The sequence below is a fragment of the Anoplopoma fimbria genome, chromosome 1, assembly GCF_027596085.1.
Source record: "Anoplopoma fimbria isolate UVic2021 breed Golden Eagle Sablefish chromosome 1, Afim_UVic_2022, whole genome shotgun sequence".
NCBI classification, from domain to species: domain Eukaryota; kingdom Metazoa; phylum Chordata; class Actinopteri; order Perciformes; family Anoplopomatidae; genus Anoplopoma; species Anoplopoma fimbria.
This window is the reverse complement of record NC_072449.1, coordinates 14,854,661-14,879,814: the sequence shown is the minus strand read 5'-3', so window position 1 is coordinate 14,879,814 and position 25,154 is coordinate 14,854,661. Positions and strand designations below refer to the sequence as shown.

At 43.0% G+C, this 25,154-nt stretch overlaps 1 protein-coding gene across 2 annotated transcripts in view; it reads left to right on the top strand.

Annotated features, from left to right (window-relative positions):
- Window positions 1–25,154, top strand: part of fat3a (FAT atypical cadherin 3a) — a 91,833-nt gene that overhangs the window by 29,687 nt on the left and 36,992 nt on the right. Inside the window, exons 3-7 of one of the 2 annotated variants that reach the window (XM_054601966.1) lie at window positions 1,205–1,266; window positions 11,526–11,840; window positions 12,576–12,786; window positions 15,329–15,397; window positions 19,426–19,565. In XM_054601966.1, coding sequence (XP_054457941.1) covers window positions 1,205–1,266; window positions 11,526–11,840; window positions 12,576–12,786; window positions 15,329–15,397; window positions 19,426–19,565 — 797 coding nt within the window. The remainder of the gene's footprint in view (window positions 1–1,204; window positions 1,267–11,525; window positions 11,841–12,575; window positions 12,787–15,328; window positions 15,398–19,425; window positions 19,566–25,154) is intronic. The other variant, XM_054601972.1, reaches the window with a different exon arrangement.

Below are 25,154 nucleotides of genomic sequence, written 5' to 3'. Positions count from 1 at the left end.
TCTTTTATCTATATTCTCCACTACTCCTGTCACGATCTTCAAATTGAAAGTTACGTATTTATTTTTCTGAATGTTCCGACAGCTGAAAAGTGAGACAAATCATTTGCTGACCCCTGAGGAGGAAAGCAAAGATGCCAACCCCAGATTCTGTCCCCACAAAAAACGACCTGAACACAGCAAAATAAAAATGATGACTGAGAGGGATTCTTTTATAAGAGTCTTTACAAGAAAAATCCTACTCTTTGTGCCTTTACTCCAAAGTGAGCAGCTGTCAATCAGTTAGCATAACAAATACAAGTTAACTGAGAAAAAAAACACCAGCCTTTCATTTGCAGAATTATAAGACAGATGTTACAATTTCATGGGTTCATTTATTCTTCTCCAAAGCATTTATTTTAGTGTGTTCTCTGTGTCACAGCATGGATTACCTTAAGGGTCAGGATCTTCTAGAAAATAACTTTTCCGACCATGTTGCAAAGCAAAAGCACCTGATCCAAACGGCCAAACTCAAAGTCCACACCAAAATTTCAATCACTCATCATGAAATTAACATGGTATGTCAGATTGTAATCTTAATTGAAAGAAACTGACCAAACAAAGACTAAAGGGTAAATGTTTTTTTCATGATATACCACAAATTAAGCCAGTCCATTTGAGGATAAATGAAAGCACTCCGTCTGGAATGATGTTCTGCTGATCAGTGAAACTAAAAAGGAATTTTGCAAAAGGTAAAACATATAATCCACCCTGGTTAAATGAGCATCATTTGAGGTAAATGAAGCAGAGATTCTACTTAAGGGCCAATCTTATTTTGTATATATATATATTAATGATCTTCCTGAAGTATGTTCAGATGTTAGCATCCAAGTGTATGATACTGATACCATGATTTTAACCAATGCAAGATCTAAAGGACTCATCTCTTTTTTAAATCTTTATTATTCAAGCAGCAAGCTAACCCAACAGCATAGCCATAGCAGTATTAACATTCAAAACACATAATAATCACTAATAACTCTATCTGTTGTTCCCTCTCTCTCTCTTCCTCTCCCCTTCTCATTCCATGTAATTTGAATAAGCCATCGTGTCTGACACCTACAACTAATTGCGATGTCATTTGGCGTACTGGCACCACAGTGTGTGTGTGTTGTGTGTTTGTTTATTTTGTTTTTTTAATTGTTTTCTCTGCTGTCTTGTGTTTCAGGTCTGATCACCACAACCTCCAGGAGACTGGACCGTGAACAACAAACAGAACACGTTTTAGAGGTGAGGACATAGTGTGTGTGTGTGTGTGTGTGTGTGTGTGTGTGTGTGTGTGTGTGTGTGTGCGTGTATTTGTGTGAAAAATACTTTGTATTCAAGTCTGCAGTGATGTGAATATGTGCCATCACCAAATTCATCAAGCTGGTTATGGAATAGAACACATGTTTGGTACTGACCAAAATAATTCCTGTACTAGTGTACTATTGTAATATTGTACTATACAGTGACAAGCATAGTATGGATGAGCAGTCTACTTTACTTCTTCTTTGATCAGGTAGTTGCTGTTTTTTATTAGAATGTTACCAAATTGATGCTGTTATTTCTGTTGCGTTATGTTCTCATATGATTCCTTGTGTTTAGACAACATCAACATCTGAAATTAAGTACATGCATGTTCATATATGATTGCCCTAAGTATGACCTAAGTACCGTAACATAATAAGAGTTACGTTTATATGGTGGTACATGGAGTGGGTGATGAGAATTCCACCTAGACTTAAAGGTACAACATCCGAGATAGGGAGCATTTTGATTGCCTCTCCACGGCTCTCAACATGTTGGCGGCACAAACTACATGGGAAGTGCAGACAGAGCTCACAGTGGTCACCTTAGGGGGAACCGGTGGGTTGCTAGGCATTCCATGACGATGGTGTCGGTAAGGACCATCATCTGTAACCGCCATATAAGAGTTAACCTGAGCACCACGCTCACACGCACTAACACGCACCAAAAGCACGTGGGTCGGCCGGCTGTGTGAACAAAGAGAGGAGAAACTCGGATTACATCACACAGAGGGAGAGACTTCATTCTCTGCTCAGGTAGACATTACTCCTTTAGTAATTCACGTTCAGAATGTTAAATACAGCTCCTTTAAACAGAGACACCCCAGACAAAAACATTATTTTTCATGCACTAGTCAACTTCAGGATTTTGACTGCAATAACAAGTGGAAAGAAAACATCCAAAATACACCTGTCGAAGACTTTGCCTATTTGCGTCTATAGATTTCTCCTAAATTCACTATACCTTTGCATCAGATAATGCCTTATTTGTATAATGAAACATAACATCAGTTAGTAAAACTTTTTTCCATATTCACCTGAAATGGATGGAATTATACAATACATATCTCAAAATGAGAATTTTCTCAGACTTTGAGTGGGATATCTCCGCTTCAGTAGTACTGACATACACCAAAGTTTCCAGTTTCATTCCTATCTATACTTTTTTTTTACAGCAGGGTTTGTTCATATTGTTTTTTTGGGGGGGAGTTTTTTCTTTTCCAATGCAAGGGTTCAAAGATGGGGATGTCGTATGTTGTACAGATTTTAAAGCCCTCTGAGGCAAATTTGTGATATTTGGCTATACAAATAAAATATAATTGAATTGAACTCAATCGATCGCCAAATTTAATTAAATTTAATTCCTTAAAACATGGATTTTTTTGTCTTTGTTTGAGTTTGTGTATTAATATAAAGAGATAACCCAAATTCCCTCTGTCAGCAAAATGAAACAAGAATTTTAAACCCTGCTGCTGAATGTTTGTGTGGTTAGTTTAGCGCTCATTCAACATCTGAAATTTAGTACATATACAGTGGGTACGGAAAGTATTCAGACCCCTTTAAATTTTTCACTCTTTGTTTCATTGCAGCCATTTGCTAAAATCGAAAAAGTCCATTTTTTTTCGCATTAATGTACACTCAGCAACCCATCTTGACAGAAAAAAACAGAAATGTAGAAATTTTTGCAAATTTATTAAAAAAGAAAAACTGAAATATCACATGGTCATAAGTATTCAGACCCTTTGCTCAGTATTGAGTAGAAGCACCCTTTTGAGCTAGTACAGCCACGAGTCTTCTTGGGAATGATGCAACAAGTTTCTCACACCTGGATTTGGGGATCCTCTGCCATTCTTCCTTGCAGATCCTCTCCAGTTCTGTCAGGTTGGATGGTGAACGTTGGTGGACAGCCATTTTCAGGTCTCTCCAGAGATGCTCAATTGGGTTTAGGTCAGGGCTCTGGCTGGGCCAGTCAAGAATGGTCACAGACTTGTTCCGAAGCCACTCCTTTGTTATTTTAGCTGTGTGCTTCGGGTCATTGTCTTGTTGGAAGGTGAACCTTCGGCCCAGTCTGAGGTCCTGAGCACTCTGGAGGAGGTTTTCTTCCAGGATATCTCTGTACTTGGCCGCATTCATCTTTCCTTCAATTGCAACCAGTCGTCCTGTCCCTGCAGCTGAAAAACACCCCCATAGCATGATGCTGCCACCACCATGTTTCACTGTTGGGATTGTATTGGGCAGGTGATGAGCAGTGCCTGGTTTTCTCCACACATACCGCTTAGAATTAACGCCAAAAAGTTCAATCTTGGTCTCATCAGACCAGAGAATCTTATTTCTCATAGTTTGGGAGTCCTCCATGTGTTTTTTGGCAAACTCTATGCGGGCTTTCATATGTCTTGCACTGAGGAGAGGCTTCCGTCGGGCCACTCTGCCATAAAGCCCCGACTGGTGGAGGGCTGCAGTGATAGTTGACTTTGTGGAACTTTCTCCCATCTCCCTACTGCATCTCTGGAGCTCAGCCACAGTGATCTTTGGGTTCTTCTTTACCTCTCTCACCAAGGCTCTTCTCCCACGATTGCTCAGTTTGGCTGGACGGCCAGGTCTAGGAAGAGTTCTGGTCATCCCATACTTCTTCCATTTAAGGATTATGGAGGCCACTGTGCTCTTAGGAACCTTGAGTGCTGCAGAAATTCTTTTGTAACCTTGGCCAGATCTGTGCCTTGCCACAATTCTGTCTCTGAGCTCCTTGGGCAGTTCCTTCGACCTCATGATTCTCATTTGTTCTGACATGCGCTGTGAGCTGTAAGGTCTTATATAGACAGGTGTGTGCCTTTCCTAATCAAGTCCAATCAGTTTAATTAAACACAGCTGGACTCCAATGAAGGAGTAGAACCATCTCAAGGAGGATCAGAAGAAATGGACAGCATGTGAGTTAAATATGAGTGTCACAGCAAAGGGTCTGAATACTTACCATGTGATATTTCAGTTTTTCTTTTTTAATAAATTTGCAAAAATTTCTACATTTCTGTTTTTTTCTGTCAAGATGGGTTGCTGAGTGTACATTAATGCGAAAAAAAAAAAAACATTTTAGCAAATGGCTGCAATGAAACAAAGAGTGAAAAATTTAAAGGGGTCTGAATACTTTCCGTACCCACTGTAGTTCATTTATGTAAGCCCTTTAAACAGTAGTTTGACAAAATCATGTTAAAATGATCACTCACTAGATTTGTCCTGAGTTTTTACCTGCATGCAGCTCACAACATTGGTGTCAGAAGGAGGATTAAAATTGAAAATAAATAATGGTAGCCGCTGTCTGGCTGTACGGTTTACCAATTCTACACGCGGTGGCTGATACCTACCTGATATCATAGTCTGTGCTCGAACTCTAACCTTCACTGTTCACTATGAATGTGGAATAGTACTTTGGCTATTGACATTGTGAGTGAACACCAATTTTGACACTCAATCCATAGTTTGGTTTTTGATCCCTGATCCCAGGCTGGTGTTAATGTGTTAATATTCTTATTGATATTAATAATTTTATTGTTATCAATAATTGAATTATTATACTTGCTAGGGATTTTAGTAAACCTCAAGCTGGCACAATTAGTATATAAAGGCACAACATTTAGTTGGTAACCTAAGATAAATTGTATATGACTACAAAACAAGATTAGAACAAATGCAAAAATAATAATAATAAATATATATTATCAGTTTTAAGAGTATTTTTGAATGGTTTACAAAGAATGTGAATTTGTTACATTGAGGTAGATTCAAATATAAATCCAATACACAAGGATTTACTAGGACATGGTATTAGTGTGCATTCAAATGTCTGTTTAAGATCCCTGGGGATGTAAAAAATGATGTATGAAAATACCAAAACAATCCAAACAAAGCCATACAGTAACTGGTTTGAAGGTTCCATCTACGATGTTAGAGGATTGACAATAATCTGACCAACAAACATCTAGCTATGCTAACGTTAGCCAACGTTCCCGAACACTGGAGAGACAGCCAGTGTGATTACTCACAGTCCGGGCAAGTGCCCCCGCTCAGCTGTCATTTTACTAATATATCAAACTAATACAGGCTGATCATGTCTCTTAGCTTAGCTTTAGTTTGTTAACTTAGCTAATGTCAAATAGTAACACGCTGGATGCTGTTTTTTTCCCTCAACATGTAACCTGTATCCCTTTGTTGTTCTAACACACTTATCTGCTCATGTTTGATTGTTTCAAGCCCTAGCTGGGATGCACAAGTCAAATGTTTGGCCCTCCAAAGCTAACTTAAGCTTGTCAGGCAAGGTTACCGACCTGTGTATTGCTTAAGAGGAAACCCTCTTTGGGGGGGGCTCATGTGATTGGTTGGAAACGGAGGAGACATCTGATTAGTTACTGATAATTCCCTGTTGAAAATGTGCATAGGATGATGTCTGGGAGTCTCAAAAAATCCACGAACAAATGCAGTAAAGTTCACACATGACCAGCAGTATGTAAATTAATGTAACAACATCACCCCACTGGATGAGCCTCTGTCTGCTGGGTCAGTCATAATCATCACTGGAAGCCATGCAGTTTGTATCAGCCCCCTGTGCTGCCTCTCAGTGTAACAACTAAAAGGCAGGGAGTAAACACTACTCTTTCTAAATTGATGGGCTGTCCTTCAGACCCTCTTCATTCCAGTGGTGTTTCAGAGTCTTGAGGTATGGCCACTAGTAAATGGTAAATGGACTGTACTTGTATAGCGCTTTTCTAGTCTTCCGACCACTCAAAGCGCTTTTTACATTACTAATCAATCACCCATTCACACCCATTCTTACACTGATGACAGGAGCTACCATGCAAGGTGCCACCTGAACATCAGGACCCTAACTAACATTCATACTTATTATATTCCTTTATTGATCCCCATGGGGGAAATTCGAGTGTTGCAGCAGCTCAACTACACAGACACAGACAATAAGCATGTTGACAGACTGTGGTCTCCGCTGTTGTTGTACAGTCTGATGGCAGTGGGCACAAATGAGCGTCTGAAGCGCTCCGCCCTGCTCTTTGGCAGAATCAGCCGATGGCTGAAAGAGCTGCCCAGCTGCCACAGTTCCTCATGGAGAGGGTGAGAGGGATTGTCCAGGATGGCTCCGAGTTTGGCCTTCATCCTCCTCTCACCCACTGACTCCAGACTGTCCAGCTCCAGACCCACCACAGAGCTGGCTTTCCTCACCAGCTTATTGAGTTTGTTGGCATCTCCAGTCCTGATGCCACCACCCCAGCACGCTACAGCGAAGAAGAGGGCGCTGGCTACCACAGACTGGTAGAATGCCTTGAGCAGTTTATTGCACACATTGAAGGACCTCAGCCTCCTCAGGAAGAACAGCCTGCTCTGTCCTTTCCTGTAGAGGGCGTCAGTGTTGTGTGTCCAGTCCAGTTTATTGTTAATCTGCACCCCAAGGTACTTGTAGGACTCAACCCTCTCCACTTCCCCTCCCTGAATGAAAACAGGGACAGGGGGGCTTCTGTTCCTCTGGTAGTCCACCACAAGCTCCTTGGTCTTGCTGATGTTGAGCTTCAGGTGGTTGTTGCTGCACCATGTGATGAAGCTCTCAATCAGTCCTCTGTACTCCTCCTCGTTGTCCCTGGTGATACATCCAACAATGGAGGAGTCATCGGAAAACTTTTGGAGGTGGCAGGAACCAGAGTTGAAGCGGAAGTCCGAGGTGTAGAGAGTGAAGAGGAACGGTGCCAGTACAGTTCCTTGGGGTGCGCCGGTGTTGCTGATCACAGACTCAGAGACACAGCCATCCACCCTGACGTACTGTGGCCGGCCTGTGAGGTAGTCAGTGATCCAGGAAGTGGTGTCGGGGTGCAGGTTCATCTCCAGCAGCTTCTCTCTCAGTAGGGAGGGCTGGATGGTGTTGAAAGCACTGGAGAAGTCAAAGAACATGACTCTCACAGTGCTTCCCAGCTTCTCCAGGTGAGAGAGGGCCTTGTGTGTCAGGTAGATGATGGAGTCCTCCACCCCGATGTGTGGCAGATAGGCGAACTGTAGTGGGTCCAGGAAAGCTGTAAGCTGGGTCCTCAGGTGCCGCAGAACCAGTCTCTCCAGGGTCTTCATGACATGTGATGTCAGGGCCACAGGTCTGTAGTCGTTAAGACCGCTGGGACGACTCTTCTTCGGCACCGGGACAATGCAGGACGTCTTCCAGATTGTGGGCACCTTCTTCAACCTCAGGGAGAGATTGAAGAGGTGCCTGAGAGGAGCTGCCAGCTGTCCAGCACACACTTTCAGCAACCTAGGGCTGATGTCATCAGGTCCACTGGCTTTACTCATCTGAAGCCTGGAGAGCTGATGCTGTACCTGGATGGTGGTGAAGGTGGGGCTGGGTGGTGAGGGGTTTGAAGGGAGCTGTGAGCTCCTGGCCGTGGGTGAACAGTTGTAGGGGGGATGGGGGGAGTGATGGGCTGTCCTGGTCCACATCTGTGGAGATGTTGGTCTGAAGAGGGCTAGTGGGTGAGGGGGGCATCCTCTGGTCCTAACAGTCTGCTGGGAGAGGGGGAGGTGGCAGAGGTGTAGATGGGAGGGGGAGCAGAGACCCCAGCAGAGGTGTGAATGGGGGAGAGGTGTTAGGTGGAGACCTAGCCTCACTATCGGAGCACACCGGGGTGGGGGTAGTGTCGAACCTATTGAAGAATAGGTTGAGCTCCGATGCGAGTGCTAGGTCACCCTGTATTCCAGATGAAGGCAGACTGCAGCCTGTCATCATTTTCATCCCATTCCACACCTCTTTAGTGTTGTTCTGTCCCATCTTAGCCTCAATCTTCTCCCTGTAGCTGTTCTTAGCCTCTCTCAGCTTTCTCTTCAGCTCCTTCTGAACAGCCCGAAGTTCCCCTCTGTCCTTAGCCATGAAGGCCCTCTTCTTCCTGTTGAGAAGGCCCTTCAACTCTTTGCTGATCCACGGCTTGTTGTTGTGGTAGCAGCGGACCTTCTTTGTTGGCACAATGGTGTCCTCACAGAAGTGGATGTAGTCTGTGATGCAACGAGAGAGGCCCTCGATGTCCTCCCCGTAGTCCTCCTGGAACAGTTCCCAGTTTGTGACCTGAAAACACTCCTGGAGGGTCTCCTCGGCGTCCTCCGACCAAACCTTCACAGTCCTTGTGCTGGCTGCCTGTTGCATAGCCAGTGGCTTGTAGGTGGCCACAAGTTTTATTAGGTTATGGTCAGATTCACCAAGGGGGGGGCAGAGGAGCTGTAGGCCCCCTTTACATTCACGTAAAAGAGGTCCAGGATCTTGTTCTCTCTCGTTGCAATGTTGACATATTGTTTGAAGTTGGTCAGGACAGGAGAGAGGGAGACATGGTTAAAGTCCCCGCTGATCATTATGAGTGAGTTGGGATGTTTAGTCTGAAGCCCCGCTGTAACAGGGTGGATGACGTCACTCGCGCTCCTCGCTGCAGCTGATGGTGGGATGTAAACAATAACAACAATGGCGTGTGAGTACTCCCGCGGTAGATAGTAGGGTCTCAAACCCACCGCCAGGAGTTCAATGTCGGGAGTGCAGATACACTCCTTCACAGTGACATGGCCGGGATTACACCATTTAGAGTTGACAAAGACGGCAAGACCTCCTCCTCTCTTCTTACCGCTCTGTTTCCCTCTGTCCGCCCGAACCAGCGTGAAGCCGGCTAGCTCGAGCAGACTGTCCGGTATATTCCCGTGCAGCCATGTCTCCGTGAAGCAGAGCAGACTACACTCCCTGTAGGCCCGCTGGTTGCTCACCAATGCTGACAGTTCATCCACTTTGTTAGCGAGGGACCTCACATTCCCCATAATGACCGTGGGGAGAAAAGGTTTAACTCTCCTGTCCCCCTCCATCCTCTCCCGGAGCCTCACTCCGGCTCTTTTTCCTCGACGGGGTTGTCTCCATATGGCGTCGGGTATGCGGGCGGAGGGAACGCCGGCTCCGCTCCGGTAGCGCAGAAGCTGGTCGCGGGTGTAGGTCAGCATTAAAAGTTCCAGTTGTGTGCAGAGAAGGTGGGAAAAAAAACAAAAAACGCTACAACTAAAACGCTGAAGCAGGAACATACAATTACCAAAAAAAAGAAAAACAACAACGAATAAAAATAGCAGAAAAAAAACAAAAGTAGCAAAGCTGGTAGAGAGCTGCTGCGACAGGCTGCCGACCTCTGGCGCCATTTTAAATACACATACGTACATACATACATACATACATACACCGCAGGAACAGCCTGCGGGAGCAATTTGGGGTTAAGTGTCTTGCCCAAGGACACATCGACATGGACTGCCGGAGCCAGGGATCGAACCGCCGATCCTCTGATTGGGGGACGACCCTGCTCTCCACTGAGCCACAGCCGCCCAACTAGTGTTGTCTCTACAACAAATATATATAAAGACAAGTACAATGCAAACTGTAAATGTTACTGAGCTTTTTTGGAGATTAAGAGGTGTATGAAATGTCTGGACTTTCCTGTGAACAGACTTTCTACAAACATATTTCCTTCTCATAATTAGCTAATTAAGAAAGCTGAGACAACAGATGAGTTTATTATGACAAAACCGTGTCATTATCTTTTCCACTTCCTTAAATTGATTGTATAACTAGCAGCAGGTGATTTGTGTTGCCAGTATGACAGTGATAGGCAGTTCATAGCTGGAACTTGTAAATATTGTTTTCTTTACTTGATGTAAAATGGTTGATCAATTTCACAACTTTGTGTCAATCAAAAAGTCATTTAGAAACAAAACAGTTGTAGTTCTGAAGGACAGAGGTGAGCAGCTATGTAATGAATCATTGATCTGCTGACCCAGGACCAGAGCACACTTAACAGACTGCCGTCAAGTGTCTCTGAATGTCCAATGTGTTGCCATCAATTATCTGTGCTGAATTTAGTACTCAAATAATAAAATGAACTGTGACTCTGGTTTTTACGGACTCTGAGGTTGATTTCATAAGGAGCTTACACACTAAAATATATTTTACATGGCATGACTTTTTTAATATTAAACTTAATAAATCAAAGGTAGACAAGCATGTTTTTCTTATTTCCTATGATAACGTTCTCTCCACCCCCTTTTGCCTTCCATAGTCAGCACCCAGCAAGCCATTTTAAGGATAACTCTTTCTTCACAATCACTGCAGATCCTCATGTCTGGCGTTTTCTAAAATGACAGATGGTATACTTAAACGAAGCCAGCCATGAGTACAGGGGAAATGAACTGCTGCTGTGTTGTGAAATCGTGACAAGCTGAAAGTGATTGCACTTCTGACAAAATGAATATGAATTAAGGACAAAGGAGAAAAGCCTGCTTGGCAGCTCTTATCGGCTAGCTCCACCTTGAAGTGATCACCTTCTTGATCATTTTAGCAGCTACAGAAGTAGCTGTCCAAACATAGGAAGATAAATCCTTTCTTTACATCATATGAGTCATCAGAGACAGACTGGTGCTGTGGTTACCGTAGAAGAGTGGAAGTGTTTTACAAAGTCATTAGTTCTATTTTTGCATTATAGATGAATCTGCTGATAATGTTATTTGGCGTGTAAAACGTCAGATGAAACTGTCCATCATGGTTTCCCATACTCTAAGTGGATGTCTTCAGATGTCATGTTGGAATCTCAAAGATGTTCAGTTTACAATTATATAAACCAGAGAAAAGCAGCCAGACAAGTGAAAAAGTTGAAAAACTAAAAATTATCAAAATAGTTGCAGATTAATTCATCCATTTAATAATTGTTTCAGCTCTGCTCATTCGGTCTTACTTCTAGCTAAATGAGACACGTCTAAAAGCAAAGGTGTTTCTATCTGTTGTGAATGGCCAGACTTGTTCATGGCTACATCCAGCTTTGTCTCAAGTGAATGCTCACTGTAAACGGTACTCCACCTGGACAGTGTTCATAAAGTTGTTTACATGTGTAAGATATTCAGATAACATTGCTTTCGAAGTATCCACATCAACTGGTAATTTCAGAAATTGTTAGTTTAGTTTTTACCTTTAGATGGTCAAAAGGCAAGATAATCTACTCCGTTTCACCTGAAAGCACCGTTATTTAAATCTCAGTGACGTCAGACTGTCTGATTCAGGCTTCAACCTGTCCCTGCATCTTCAGATCCAGGATCCAGTCCCTGAATTGGAACACCTTTTCTGTGTGTGTGTTTGAATTGAATCTCTCAATGCCCCTGCAGGTGCTGGTGTCAGATGGTGGTCCTAGTCCCAGGCAGAGTACAGTGTGGGTGATGGTTCAGGTCCTGGATGAAAACGACAACAAGCCCATATTTCCTGAGAAGGTCTACCAGGTCAAACTCCCAGAGAGAGAGCGGAGAAAGAAGGGCGAGCCCATCTATCGGGTGTTTGCCTACGACCGTGATGAGGGGCCCAACAGCGACCTCTCCTACAGCATCGTGGACGGAAACGAGGAGGGGAAGTTCTTCATCGACCCCAAGACTGCAGTTGTATCTTCACGCAAGGCCTTCACTGCAGGGAGCTACGACATTCTGACTGTATGCATACCTTCATCAACTATTAGGAATGACCGCCAAAACGTTTTAGGACCTAGAATGTCTGTTGCATGGATTTTGTGTTTTCACCTTATATTTGGCATTCAAATCAATTCAGTTGATGAAAGAAACCTGCCTAATGCCAAAATATGCATTCTGGTTCTGGATTTAGAACTATTTGAGGCCCCCATAACTCGAAGGAAACTCTGAAAGTTGTATGGTTATTGTGTGTCAACTGGTTTGTGATAATTTAACCGAAATGTTTATTTTGGGGTGCTGGAGCCGATCTCAGCTGTCATTGGGTGAAGGCAGGGTTCACCTGGACAGGTCTCCAGTCTATCACAGTATCGACAAATAGAGACAAACAACCATTCACACTCACATCCACACCTACGGGCAATGTCTTTGGACTGTGGGAGGAAGCCGGAGAACCCGGAGAGAACCCACGCTGACACAGGGAGAACATGCAAACTCCACACAGAAGGTTGTCCAGCCCGGGAATTGAACCCAGGCCCCTCTTGCTGTGAGGCGACAGTGCTAACCACTACACAGCCCGTGCAGCCCACTAGTTTGGATTTGGGACACTTTTTGGGATGTCCAATTTCCCTTCAAATTGCATCCAAACAGGAATTTAAATTCCTAAAAATATCCATGCATCTTTATTCTCTGTTTTAGTACGTGATATTTCGGACTCTTGGGTGAGCCTTTGCTTTACAATCTAACTTCTGTGCTCTTCAGATCAAAGCAACAGACAACGGGCGTCCTCAGAAATCCTCCACAGCTCGCCTGCACATTGAGTGGATTCGTCGACCTCCTCCCTCAACTATCCCAGTGCTCTTTGATGAGCCATTCTATAATTTCACCGTCATGGAGAATGACAAGGTGGCAGAGATTGTGGGTGTGGTGTCCCTGCAGCAGAGCTCCGCCCCCTTGTGGTTTGACGTCACAGGTAAAATCTCCCTATCTGTCACTGTAGTGTGAGGTCGGGTGTGTGTCGGTGTTTGTATGAGGTGCAGCTCAGACACTGTGGCCTTTCTGCATGATCTGTTATGCTCTGCCCATCCCAGTCACCATGGTGACAGCCTCCCCAGCTGTCAGGTCTGTGTGCCCTGTAGGAAAGGTAATGAAAACAGTTAGCAGTCTATAGAGAACTCTTATGGATTAAATTCAGGATCAAACATAAACAAAAGTATCTTCATGTTTCCTGAGACTCTTCTGTCGAAGGGACTTTTCCCTTTAAGAGATGAAGTGTTATTTATAAGTATTATTCATGACTTATTCAGTTCCTTTCATAATGCCTCTGCTTAGAGGAGGCACTAGCTCGCTCTCAATAAAGAACATTCAGACAGATTTTAAAGCCAGTGTGACATTCCTCTATAAATGAGAAATGCCCAACGTGGAGCACTTAAATCCCTTGGATCCGTCAAAGTTCACTTTCACCCACTTGAACAGCTTAACAAGATTATGTCATGCCCAGTGCTCTAAGCTCAATTTTTACGCATTATGTATAGTGACGATTCTGGTGTGGTAAAAGTGATTTAATAATTCTAATAATCAGTACTTTTGAGTCTAATTCCATTAGTTTGTAATGCCATTCAATAATGTGTGTACCCTGTGTAGTTCACCAGCTGTGATGCATGCTCTGTGGGCTCCAGTCAGCCCACACTAGATGAACAACTGCAGCCCTCATAATGCACCATCCATCTCTCCTTTATGTTGTCACTCAGCAGTGACAGTCAGTGTGTATCCAGCTGGAGATACCTTCTGGCTCTCCATAGCTCTGTCCATCTCCTCTCTCTCTCTCTCTTTAATACTGTCTCTGTCGTCTCCTCTCTCTCTCTCTCTCTCTCTCTCTCTCTCTCTCTCTCTCTCTCTCTCTCTCTCTCTTTCATACTGTCTCTGTCATCCCTCTGAAGACATTCGGTCTCACTTCTTCCTTCATGATTTTTCTGTGTGCATGCTGCCTTTCTGTGGGATCACAGCTACTTTTGATCTTTGCATTAATGAGGCAATATGAATCAACTTTGTTTATATTTGGTAAACCTCCCGAAAGGCCCATTTAATGTTACACTGTAACACCTCACACAGTGCATATAAATACAAAATATGTATTTAAGTACACCTCTGTATTTAGGAATAATAAAAACAATTACATTAATATGTGATTATTTCAATGTGTTTATATAAAACATTTACGTTTCATGCAATAAATGTAAAGCCTACATTTACGTATCATTTTAAGAGTGTATGCACAGTTAAACATATGAGAATAACAAGCAGAGTGGCTTGGTCATGATCAAGTGTTGGAGTATGTATTGAGAAAAAGCTCAAAGCATAAAGTATAAAATAACTAGAAATAAAATGAGGTCATGGTGAAAAGAAACCATGAGATGTGAACAGGGTTCAGGCAGCCCCCCTTCACCCTCAGTGAGAGGTTTATCATCCAACTCGGACAGAAAATATATCTACGAACACACAAGGTATACTAGGAAAATATGAAGCATTTGAAAAGAAGATCAATAATGATGCGTCTTTAAATTTATTTCAGATCTCTGCTGCCTTCACTTTCATCTGTTCTCCCCAGGTCTTTGTTGTAGCCCAGTGTCATAGTCTCAGAGATAATCCTCTGAAGGTGCTGCTCAATGACTTCATCAGATGACTAGTTTTGATGTAAGAAACATTTTTGTCAATGTCCAAATTGCAAAACAGGTTTCTTGTGATAAAAGGAAAGTCCATCTTATACATAGTGTGTACCCGTGGTCTCTCTGTCCTAAGAAAAAACAAAACTCCTCTCTCCCAAGGCATAAACCAACGCAGGTTGGTCAGCGTGTGAATGCGACGCACATATCTACTGACGTAGTCTAGAGGGAGAGAGAGTTCACGCAGGGAGGGAGGGGGAGGCGGTGTCAAACAAAACAGGACTTTCATTCAGGAGACCGCTGTTCATTCACTGCGCAAAACCAAAAGTAAACGATGACACTTTGTCACGTCAGCCTTTAGTCACGTGAAAAGACACTATGCCTGTGACAAGTGTATATTTATACGCCGTTAGTGAAGCTTCATACTTTGTAGCTTAATGCCACTGACCAAGCTGCTTCATTTGTGGAGAATGTGTTGCTAATTGAACACTTTCCTTTGGCAATAAATTGTTAAATGTCCATTAGATATTGTTTGTCAGCTATTTAAATCCAGAAATATCAGTATCAGTGTAGGTAAATCCCATGAGAACAATCTGTTACTGTGACAAACTTCCTCATATGACCATCATAGTAATACATACTTTACATTGTTGTTTTTCAGTAGCCCATGTACCAATAACTTGATCGAGGTTCAGCTCATCAGAAGCAGTTGCTGTCCCCGTCTTGTCTCAGTCTGTCTCCTCACCTCCTTTGCTCATTACGCCATCCTCTTGTCTTCCTCCCCCGAGCCTGTCTGTCCTTCCTGTCTCACCTTCTCTCTCCTCTCTCTCCTCAATGCTTCATGCCTGGAAGGTCCCAGGTCTTTCCGTGAGATGTTCTATATACTGCAGAGTGCTTGTGGCAGGAACTGTTCCTCAGAAGGTATCTCGTTTTTCAACTTCCCCTTTCCTGTTAGCTGTCTTCTCTCTACTTCCTTTTCTTTTTTTCCTTTCCTTTTCCTTTTCAGTTTCCTTGTCTTTTTCATTGATGCTCATCATCCCTCCCGTGCTTCTTATCAGTGCTGCTGACATATTCCTGCGTTTGGAGGTCTGGAGGCAGTTAGCTGAGGGGAATCAACCACACGGCCCAGCCTGAGTGGACGAGTGTGTCTGAGTCTGTGTTAGTGTTTGTCCAGTGTCACTGTGTGTGTGTTTCACATTTATGGACTTAATTGCAGCCAAGGTTCATTGAAGGGATGGAGGTTTGGTAAAAAGGTATCACAACCTTTTTATCTGCTCCCATGGCAACGACCACCAGGGTTACCTGGGTGACAGCTCCCTCTAATGACCTGTAGTTAGCAGCACCTGTACACACATTCCTTATGGGATTAATGGCTGCCTTCATGCAGCACTTTTCAGAGGCAGGTTCACACGTGCACACAAATCTCCCACTATCTGCTGACCCTGAAGAAGCACACCACAGCCTGCATCAGCCCGAACACCAGCGCCCGCCATTTCTGAGATGTGTAAAGCCCTTTGAGTGGTCGCTGTCTGAATACAGTCCATTAGTCCAAGAAAAAAAGAGGAGGCAATAGAGGCTGAGTAGTTTACCCGAGAGACAAACATTAAACATGGATGAGTAGAGAAGGACGAGCATCACACACCGATTTAAAATGCAGAATACATAGAGAACATCTGCACGTACACACCACGTCCTCTAAACATCAAACACAGCAGGGTGAAGGTGCTTGTGTTCCATCCAGACAGACAGACAAACATCGTCTCATAATCATCATATTTAGACCTATTCTTTGATTATGATTGGCTGTGCAAGAAAGGTTTGAGGAAAGAAGAAAATCATGTCACTTCAAGATATAAAACATTTCTTTATTGTCTTAGTCCATGTATGACAGCGGGGTTTGCCTGTTCTCCCGTGTCAGCATGGGTTCTCTCCGGGTTCTCCGTCTTCCTCCCACAGTCCAAAGACATGCAGCTTAGGTTAATGGATGACTCTAAATTGCCTGTAGGTGTGGATGTGAGTGTGAATGGTTGTTTGTCTCTATTTGTCGATACTGTGATAGACTGGAGACCTGTCCAGGTGAACCTTGCCTTCACCCAATGACAGCTGAGATCGGCTCCAGCACCCCCGCGACCCTTAACAGGATAAGCGGTTACAGATAATGAATGAATGAATGAATGAATGTATGACAGCAGGGTGTAAGACGTTAACTCTGTGATCAAGCTTCATGATTATTCTCTGTCCCTCAGCAGGCTGAGGTGAGACATCACCATGTTCTGTGGTGAGACAACTGTCCAGTTAAGCCAATGAGTATGAACTCGGCTTCAGACAGCCAGAGCAAACCAATTTTAGAACAGAGCAAATGGTTTCTTCTTGTTGGATTTTCTGTCTCTGTAATTTGCCGTCAGCCGATGGGAGGCTTATTCCGGCCTCAGTGGAACTCTTGCCAAACCCTCCTCTTCTTTAAGTGTATGATTAGGTTGGATGGCTCACTCCTCCCTTTCCAAGGCTGTGGGATGGTGAGCTGCAGAGTGCAGAACTGTGGTGATGCCGAGATATCTTTCAAAACCTCCGCCCGCCTTCTTTGATAATAATAACTTTACTTATATAGCACCTTATAAAAACAAAGTTACAAAATTCTTCAGCATAAACAAACAAAGTAATCAAGATAACGATATAAAGAACAAATAAAAAATGTAAACAGGTACAACAACATACCACCAGTTAAGGAAAAGCCTTTAGTTAAAAGTGAATCTTAAGAACAGATGTAAAGGAAGATACTGAGTTATGTCACGCAGGGAGATCCACAGCTAAAGGGATTTTGGATCCATGAGTAGGGCCCTGCTAGAGGATCTCAAGGAGCGATCAGGTTCATAGGGAGTGGCTTTAAAAACAAGCCATAAAATCTTAAAATAATTTCTAAAACTCACAGGAAACCAGTGAAGGGCAGCGAGGATTGGTGTGATGTGCAATGTTTTATGTACATTGTTAGAAAAGGAACCCTGACCAGAGGAGAGACTATGCATGCTGCTAGTGCTGGGGCTAGGATGTCATTCAGCTCCAGGATATCTTCTGACATTCAATCTCCACTTCAGCGATGCAGGACATGATTCACTGAACGTGTCGTTCAGTGAATATCACTGTCAGAAGTCAGTGTTAGCAAGGATTATCACTCTGCAGCTCACGTCACGTAAAGACGTCAAAGCTCTCTTCAGCCAGTGTTTGGTTTGTCCATTCTGACCAACTGCAGGGTCATGCCCATGCAACGTGGAGGACTTCTGTGGCGACCGTGGCTCAGTCAATCAGATGATAGTCAGTTCGATCCCCGGCTTGGCTAGTCCATGTCAATGTGACCTTGGGCAAGATACTTGACTCCAAATTGCTCCTGAATGGGTATGAATAATTAGATATTCCTGATGGTCAGGTGGCACATTGCATGGTAGAGAAGACTCAGAAGACTAGAAAAGTGCTAAACAAGAAGAGTCCATTTACTATATAGATATAAAGGACTCATTCTGAGCTAAGGAAACAATAGTTTAATTGTGATATACACTAATAAAATCATACTAATGAATATTTTATTCATTTTCTGCCATTAAATCCTTGAAATGCTACAAACTGGCCCTTTAAGCTACATACAAATGTTGAAAGTTTAACCGACAGTAATTAGTATAAATGAATCAATAAGCAGATTTAATACAGTATTCACATCCATGTAAAATGCTATTGAACCCCAATCCGTATTGTGAACTCCCCACTAGTCACAGCAACAGAAGAAGTTCTTGAATGAGTTCAGTCCAGTGCACTAGTGCTCTAGACATGGAGTGATGTGTGCAGACGTCCCCATCCATCTGGGAATCAAAGAGATCGACAGAGCTGCTTCACTGAGAGAACTGTGATCCAAAGATCGGTGAACTGGGAGGAAGCTGGGCTTCTTCAAATGTGCTCAACAAACAGACAATCAGAGGACACACACACACACACACACACACACACACACACACACACACACACACACACACACACACACACACACACACACAATAAGCCTTGGCTGAGTGGTGGCGGGCTGATGCTGCGCTGAGGTCATGGATTTATTAGACAGAGACGCCACTGAGGAATTCCTTTGAGTCGCTACACACATACATACACACACACACACACACACACACACACACACACACACACACACACACACACACACACACACACACACACAAAACACACACAAAATCATCACAGACACGCACCAACATAGACATCCTCTCAGACAGCAGATCGTGGCAGATTCAGATTATATGAAGCTTTTCATTAGAAACAAACAGAAGGTGATCAGACAAACACAAACACATATGTTGAACCTGTGTGGGCCAAATGTTTTTAATCTGTTTACCACGTGTACAGAGCCCAGAGGAATAGGAACACATTTCGTCCTTCATGCAGCTTGCATGGCCAGTGCTCATGCTTCACTGTCGCTGTGATGTTGTGCTTTTGACTGTCAGTTTGCAAGAGTGTGTGGAGCTGTTGTGTGTTTGTATGTGTGTGTGTGTGTGTGTGTGTGTGTGTGTGTGTGTGGGGGGGGGTGGGTGGGTGGGGTGGGGGTCAGTGGGGGGCAGGGAGGGGGACTTAATCGTGTCAGCAGCCATCCCTCCCTCATCTATACCATCACACACTCACAAGAGTATCAATGAAGTGCGTGTGCAGCAATGGTCTCCATTCATGTGCCGCTCAGTCGGAGTAAAAAGGCAAAACAGCAAATGTACTGCAGAATGTCAGATCCAAACGAATGTTCTGGCATTTCAGTACATGGTTGCACATGAATGAAAACCATTGGTCCATAAATGAAACCTTCTGGTTTGTGTGTTAGTGTTTTTTTTACATATTCATCCTAACTGGTGTGTATTGAGAGTTTGTCTGTATGGCTGACACTGTGTGCTCCTCCTGTGGAGCAGGTGGGAACACCGACAGCGTGTTTGACGTAGAGAAGGCTGTGGGCACCATCATCATCGCCAAGCCTCTGGATGCTGAGCAGCGTTCCTTCTACAACCTGACGGTGCAGGCCACCGACGGCACCAACACTGCATACACACAGGTAACCTTTGTTCCATCCACCTTTCATTGTTTGGTGCTTTACAGTTATACCTTGGTACTGTTTTTAGAGAATTCAAAATGCTGATGCATCAGATGCCACAAAAGAAGAACATTTGCTAATATTACTGCTCCAGTGTTTAGGTACCTTAAGGGTAGGAATGAGAAAACGTGAAAAAATGTACATAATCATTTGGTATTATACTAATGCGTTAACCAACAGACATAAAAAATGCTGTTTTGAAACACAGTCCATGAACCAAAATGACTGGATAACATTAGAGAAAAGATTCCTCTGAACAGAGAATGAACAGGGCAGATTTTGGACTCTTCAGTAGAAATGACACACAAGCAGCCCAAAACATCTGAGCTGGGAAAAGATGACCACAAGAACTAGAAGTTTACTGATCAAACACAAGGAGTATCTGCAGAGAGGACATGACCATGACCCTGGACAAACACCAGAGCAGATAACATCTGTGTTTGTGAAACATGGAAAAGGATGGCAGAGTATCATAAACACAGACAGCCATGTTTCAGGCTACATGTTTTGTTGAAAATGTAAATAATGTAACTCATCAAACCCAACTCAGGAATGATCAGCCTAACATGAAATGACAATAAATTATGTAAAAAGTATTTCTTGCTGATAGACAGACTCTCTCTGACTTTAACTGTATTCATAATAAAAGTTATTAAGTTAAATAACAGCAAAGACCAATCTTCCTAAAAAGTGAAGAGAGTTGTTTGTGGTGCTTTTGTTGTTTAGACCCATAATTAACATTTATGATCAATCAGAAAAATAACATATCAAACTTGTGACACACTTGAGTTTAATCTGTGATCTGTCTTCAGTTTGTTAATAAACTCTCGTAGTATATTGAGAAATATCAGATCAGTCATATCAGCTGCAGCTTCCAATCAATAACTGATATCCAATGAGGGGCGTGTCGGACGTTAAAGACTTCCATGAAGGCTGCTCTCATGTGTCCTCTCTCATGGCTCCTCTGAGATCTCTCCTCACTCCTCGTGACTTCCTGTTCAAGCGAGGATCGAGTAGCGAGGAGATATCAAACAAGAGACTTGGGATGTACTCACAGATTGTGAAAACTTGTGCAGATTGGACTATTTCAAGACAAGTTACAACAGCTTCCTTTTTTATAGTGAAACATGCAAATTGCCTGCTTTTCCATGGCAACGCTGTCCACAAAAAAGATAAAAGCTGAGTCTGTTCCATAGCCCCTACCTTTTAAAGTGCCTAAAATAGCATATTGTCACATGACCTATGACATCATTGTTTGTTTATTTCGCAATTTGGCATCACATAAGCCAGAGGGTTATACCAATGAAAGTGGAACACACATTCATTATTCATCCCATACCCAGAGACACAGTTGGGCCCCTGGCACTTTTGTGCTTCGGCCCTTATAATAATAATCATGGAGTGTTTGACCACAGATATATATGTCAACGAAAACCACTCATGTTAATAACCTTATTCACTTTATTAGGTGCACCTGTACAATTCAATCCAATGTATTCATATTGCAAAGCCTATGAAGGCAACTATGTAGCTATTGTTGAATCCATAGTCTGTGGTGTGTAAATATCAAACTGGAATAAAACTGTCAATATGATGCAATCTGAATTCACACCTCTGCGACACAGTGCCACAACTTACTCTGTAAAATATTTACAAAGATTGTATTTCAACTGGTGTCTGGGGTTATAAAGCTGCCTGCTTTTGATCATTTTACCTTTTAGCCTGACTGAACATTCTTCACATAGGGGTGTCAATATTTTAGTTCATATACTCCCCACTCACACACAGACAGATAGAGAGACACATACACACCTGTAGGAAGGAAGAAGGCTCCCAGATGGAGAGTCAGCATGGCGTCATGCCGCCAGGGAATGTCTCCACAGTTAAGCAACAGAAGGCCGACTGCTGCAGTTTAAATTTAGACTTTGCCCGGCAGCGCTCAACTCAACTCCTGTCTACGATTCCCTCCGCTTCTCTTTATGTTTTCTCTGGGTAGAAACCTGTACAAATCTCAGACTCCATTTTCTAGGTCTGTGTATAGTGCACGTTTCACTCTCCTCCCCCCAAAGTCCTACTCATGCTGCTATTTTATACTTTGCATCCCTACAGAGTTCAGTTGCTGTATTTTGGCAGTGGTATAGTCAGCACAGTGGATCGCTGGTGAATGGTGTCACCTCACAACAAGGTCTTGGCTGTCTATTTATTCCTTGATCTTTTGTTTTTCTCAAAGTGTTAGGAACTTTCCACCTTTATTCCTGCTGTTTTCTGCCACACCCAAAGTCTCATAGATTATACTGTATATAAAGCTCAAAGTGTACTTTGCGTCCACGTAACTGCAAGGAGCCTTGTGGAATTATGTCATCTGCCCAAAATTTAGGACCTCAGGGACTATACTAAAACGAAACAGAACTACGTGGGCGTCCACTGTCCAACCTGCTATCCTTAGTTGTTTTGAAGTATTTAAGGACCTTTAAGTGTTCACTACAAGGTCAAATGATTTAGCTCATACAACGTGCTGTCCAACCATGACTGAAGGTCAAAGTATTTCTAACCGTTCTAAATGGCCAGACTCCAAGGCAGTGCAGAAGGTTTCATTGTAGCATCCTCCAGGCTGCATCAGACAGCCTCCCTGATCTCGCTCCAAGAACGCTGTGTCTTTCTGTGTCTTTGTGGTGTTGACAAGATGAGCTGAACAAGTGTGGATAATGGCGCACAGTTTCAGACTGTCTCTCCTCGGGGTCATTTGTGTTGTGGCTGGTGTGTCTGTTCACAAGTCTGGTGATGGTAGAAGTAGTTGTGTGAAGAATAAAAAACAGAGAGCAGAAGTTCAGACACCACTGTTCACCTAGCCGATCCCTGTGGAAAGTGGATGTAATCATTTTGTGATCGGAGTTGCAAGATCATAGTGTTTCAGATGTTGAAGGATCTGACAGGCCCTTTGTTTGAAGCCAACAGATGCCCATAGGGATAGTCCTGCAAATTTACCAAGACACTGTGCTCAGACCCAGTAGTACAGCTGTTCACTGCTCATAGAAACAAAAGTTCTAAAACCCAGAAATGTCAGCACTTTTGAGACAATGCCTCTTTTACGTTTTGTTTTTGATTCATGCAGAAAATAAGAACAGTGGTTAGTGTACGCCTGTAACATAAATCACACCTCATCAGATTCTTTATTTATTAGGAATGCTGTTGGAAAAATTACTTCTCATGGTAACAGTGTCAAATGAAGAGAAATACATTTCTCACCAAGTCAAATTTGATTGAAAGGATAACTCTTCAAATGAATTGACTTATTAAGTAAATTATCAAGATCTTGAAACATGGCATCATCGCTGAGAAGAAGTGAGATGAAGAATAAACATGAGTCTACACTGCTACATACAGTAGCCGCTGTAGCTACACCTTGGCGACATGTTCAGTGGCTTGCAGGGGGACAACAGCTATGATTGGTCAGCTTTGGCTGCTTGTGTTTTCTCCTACAAGTTCCAGATGCTCCTGGTGGTTGTGGACAGTGAAGTCAACATTAAGATCATCTCAGTAATCATTTCCTTCAAAGCAACACACCTCACACAAAGACATCCCCACTGTAAACCTTCTGCTCGCAATGATCGCTGTGAAGGGAGGAAATCTGACTCTTATTCTGTAATGATGCAAGGTGAAATGTAGCTCCAGTTCCATATGTGATTTACTCTACTGTATATCACATGAATGAAATAATGTAAATACACTCACACTTAGCCAGTGTCGTGGTGGAGATATCAATAGGTGAAATCTGATGTAGAACTAAAAAACACCAAACCAACAGAATACATATCTATGGAAGGACCGACTTCAACTCATGCATCTACTATAAACGCAGTTTAAGACACTTAATGTTGGGTTTTCCTGTCATTTCTGACCCTTCTCTGCCTTCCTTCCTTGCAACAGCCTTCCCTTACATACATGCAGCTTCAGATTTAAAGTGTGGTCGTTGAGTCAGAGATTTCCAGTTGTTGGGAGGACATTTCAGTCAAAAATATTAGGGAATGGTTTATCATTAAAAAAATTACGATACCAGTACCAATGCAATTACCCTAGTGTGATACCGATACAATAAAGTTGCTACCTTTTTTTTCTATTTCATTCTTTCATACTTACTGTAGACCGGAAACACAAATGTATGTTAAAACACCTTGAAAAAGTGCTTTTTGCATAATGTGTCACCTTTAAAAGTAAGAAATATCCTCACCTGGCCTAGTGTGTGTAGTTTTTTTGTTGTACAGCCCTTTATACCATAATATAACAGAAGGTGAAATATGTTGGCCTTTACAACACAATGGGGCAGGTATAATCTCACTAAATGCTTATATTATACAATAATCAATGGCCAAATAATAATAATAATAATAATAATAATTAAGCCTTTATTAGTCCCACAATGGGGAAATTACAATTCTCTGCATTTAACCCATCCCGGAGGAGCAGTGGGCTGCTAAGAAGCACCCGGGGAGCAACTGGGGGTTAGGTGTCTCGCTCAAGGACACCGGCATGTTGACTGTAGAGGGGTTCAAACCACCAACCTTGTGGTTACGGGACGATTGTCTACCTCGTGTGCCACAGCCGCCCCAAATGTATCCAATCATAAACCTACCGTTTACTTTCTTATCTATGTTTCTCTTAAGCTTCAACATACTGCTACAGCCCAGTTTCTCCTCAGGGCTTGATCAAATTAAATCTACTCTCTCTTTCATTTCCTGCCTCTCTGTCTCCTCTGTCTGTCTGCCTGCCTACCTGTCTGTCTCTGCCTTTCCTCCTATGTTTTCCTGACTCAAGCTGGGCTTCATCACCAGTCATCTGTGACTCAGGAACTTTCCATGAGTCATGACTCACACCAACCACAAACACGCTGCATGACTTCTCTGCAGTCAGTACCATGGCACACATTCATTTGTGTTCACTATTGTTCAGCACACACTCTTTTTCCTGTTCCACTGGCAGGAAAGATTGTCAAGTAAAGTGATACGAGTAGTGTTCTCAAGTAATCTTGTATTCTTTAACATCCCTCCATCCAACCATCCATCCATTATCTAAACCGCTTATCCTGTTCAGGGTCATGGGGGGGCCAGCTGTCATTGAGAATGACAATGAATCTGAAGACTAGAAAAGAGCTATACAAGTACAGTCCATATACCATTTACCATTGGGAGAAGGCAGGTTCACCCTGGACAGGACGCAAGACTATCACAGGCCAATTTCTAAACAGCATTAATTTATATGTCAAAGTTGACCCGTACATGAAACCACCATAAAAATGTGCATTGCAACTGAATACACTGAATGTAACAATCCCATTGAAATAAACTAAAACAAACTTTTCAAAGGGGCTGATGCAGCAACATCAGTGACAGACCAAACAAAAGCATGAACTCGAGAAGACAGCTTCATCATGTTATTTCCTGCTACTGTACAGAAATATCTGAATCCACTTAACCACACCTGCCAACAGCCATTGTTGCAGGGATGATGACGGCTAAGAGATTTAGTTTAGAAATTAGAGATTTGGACTAGACC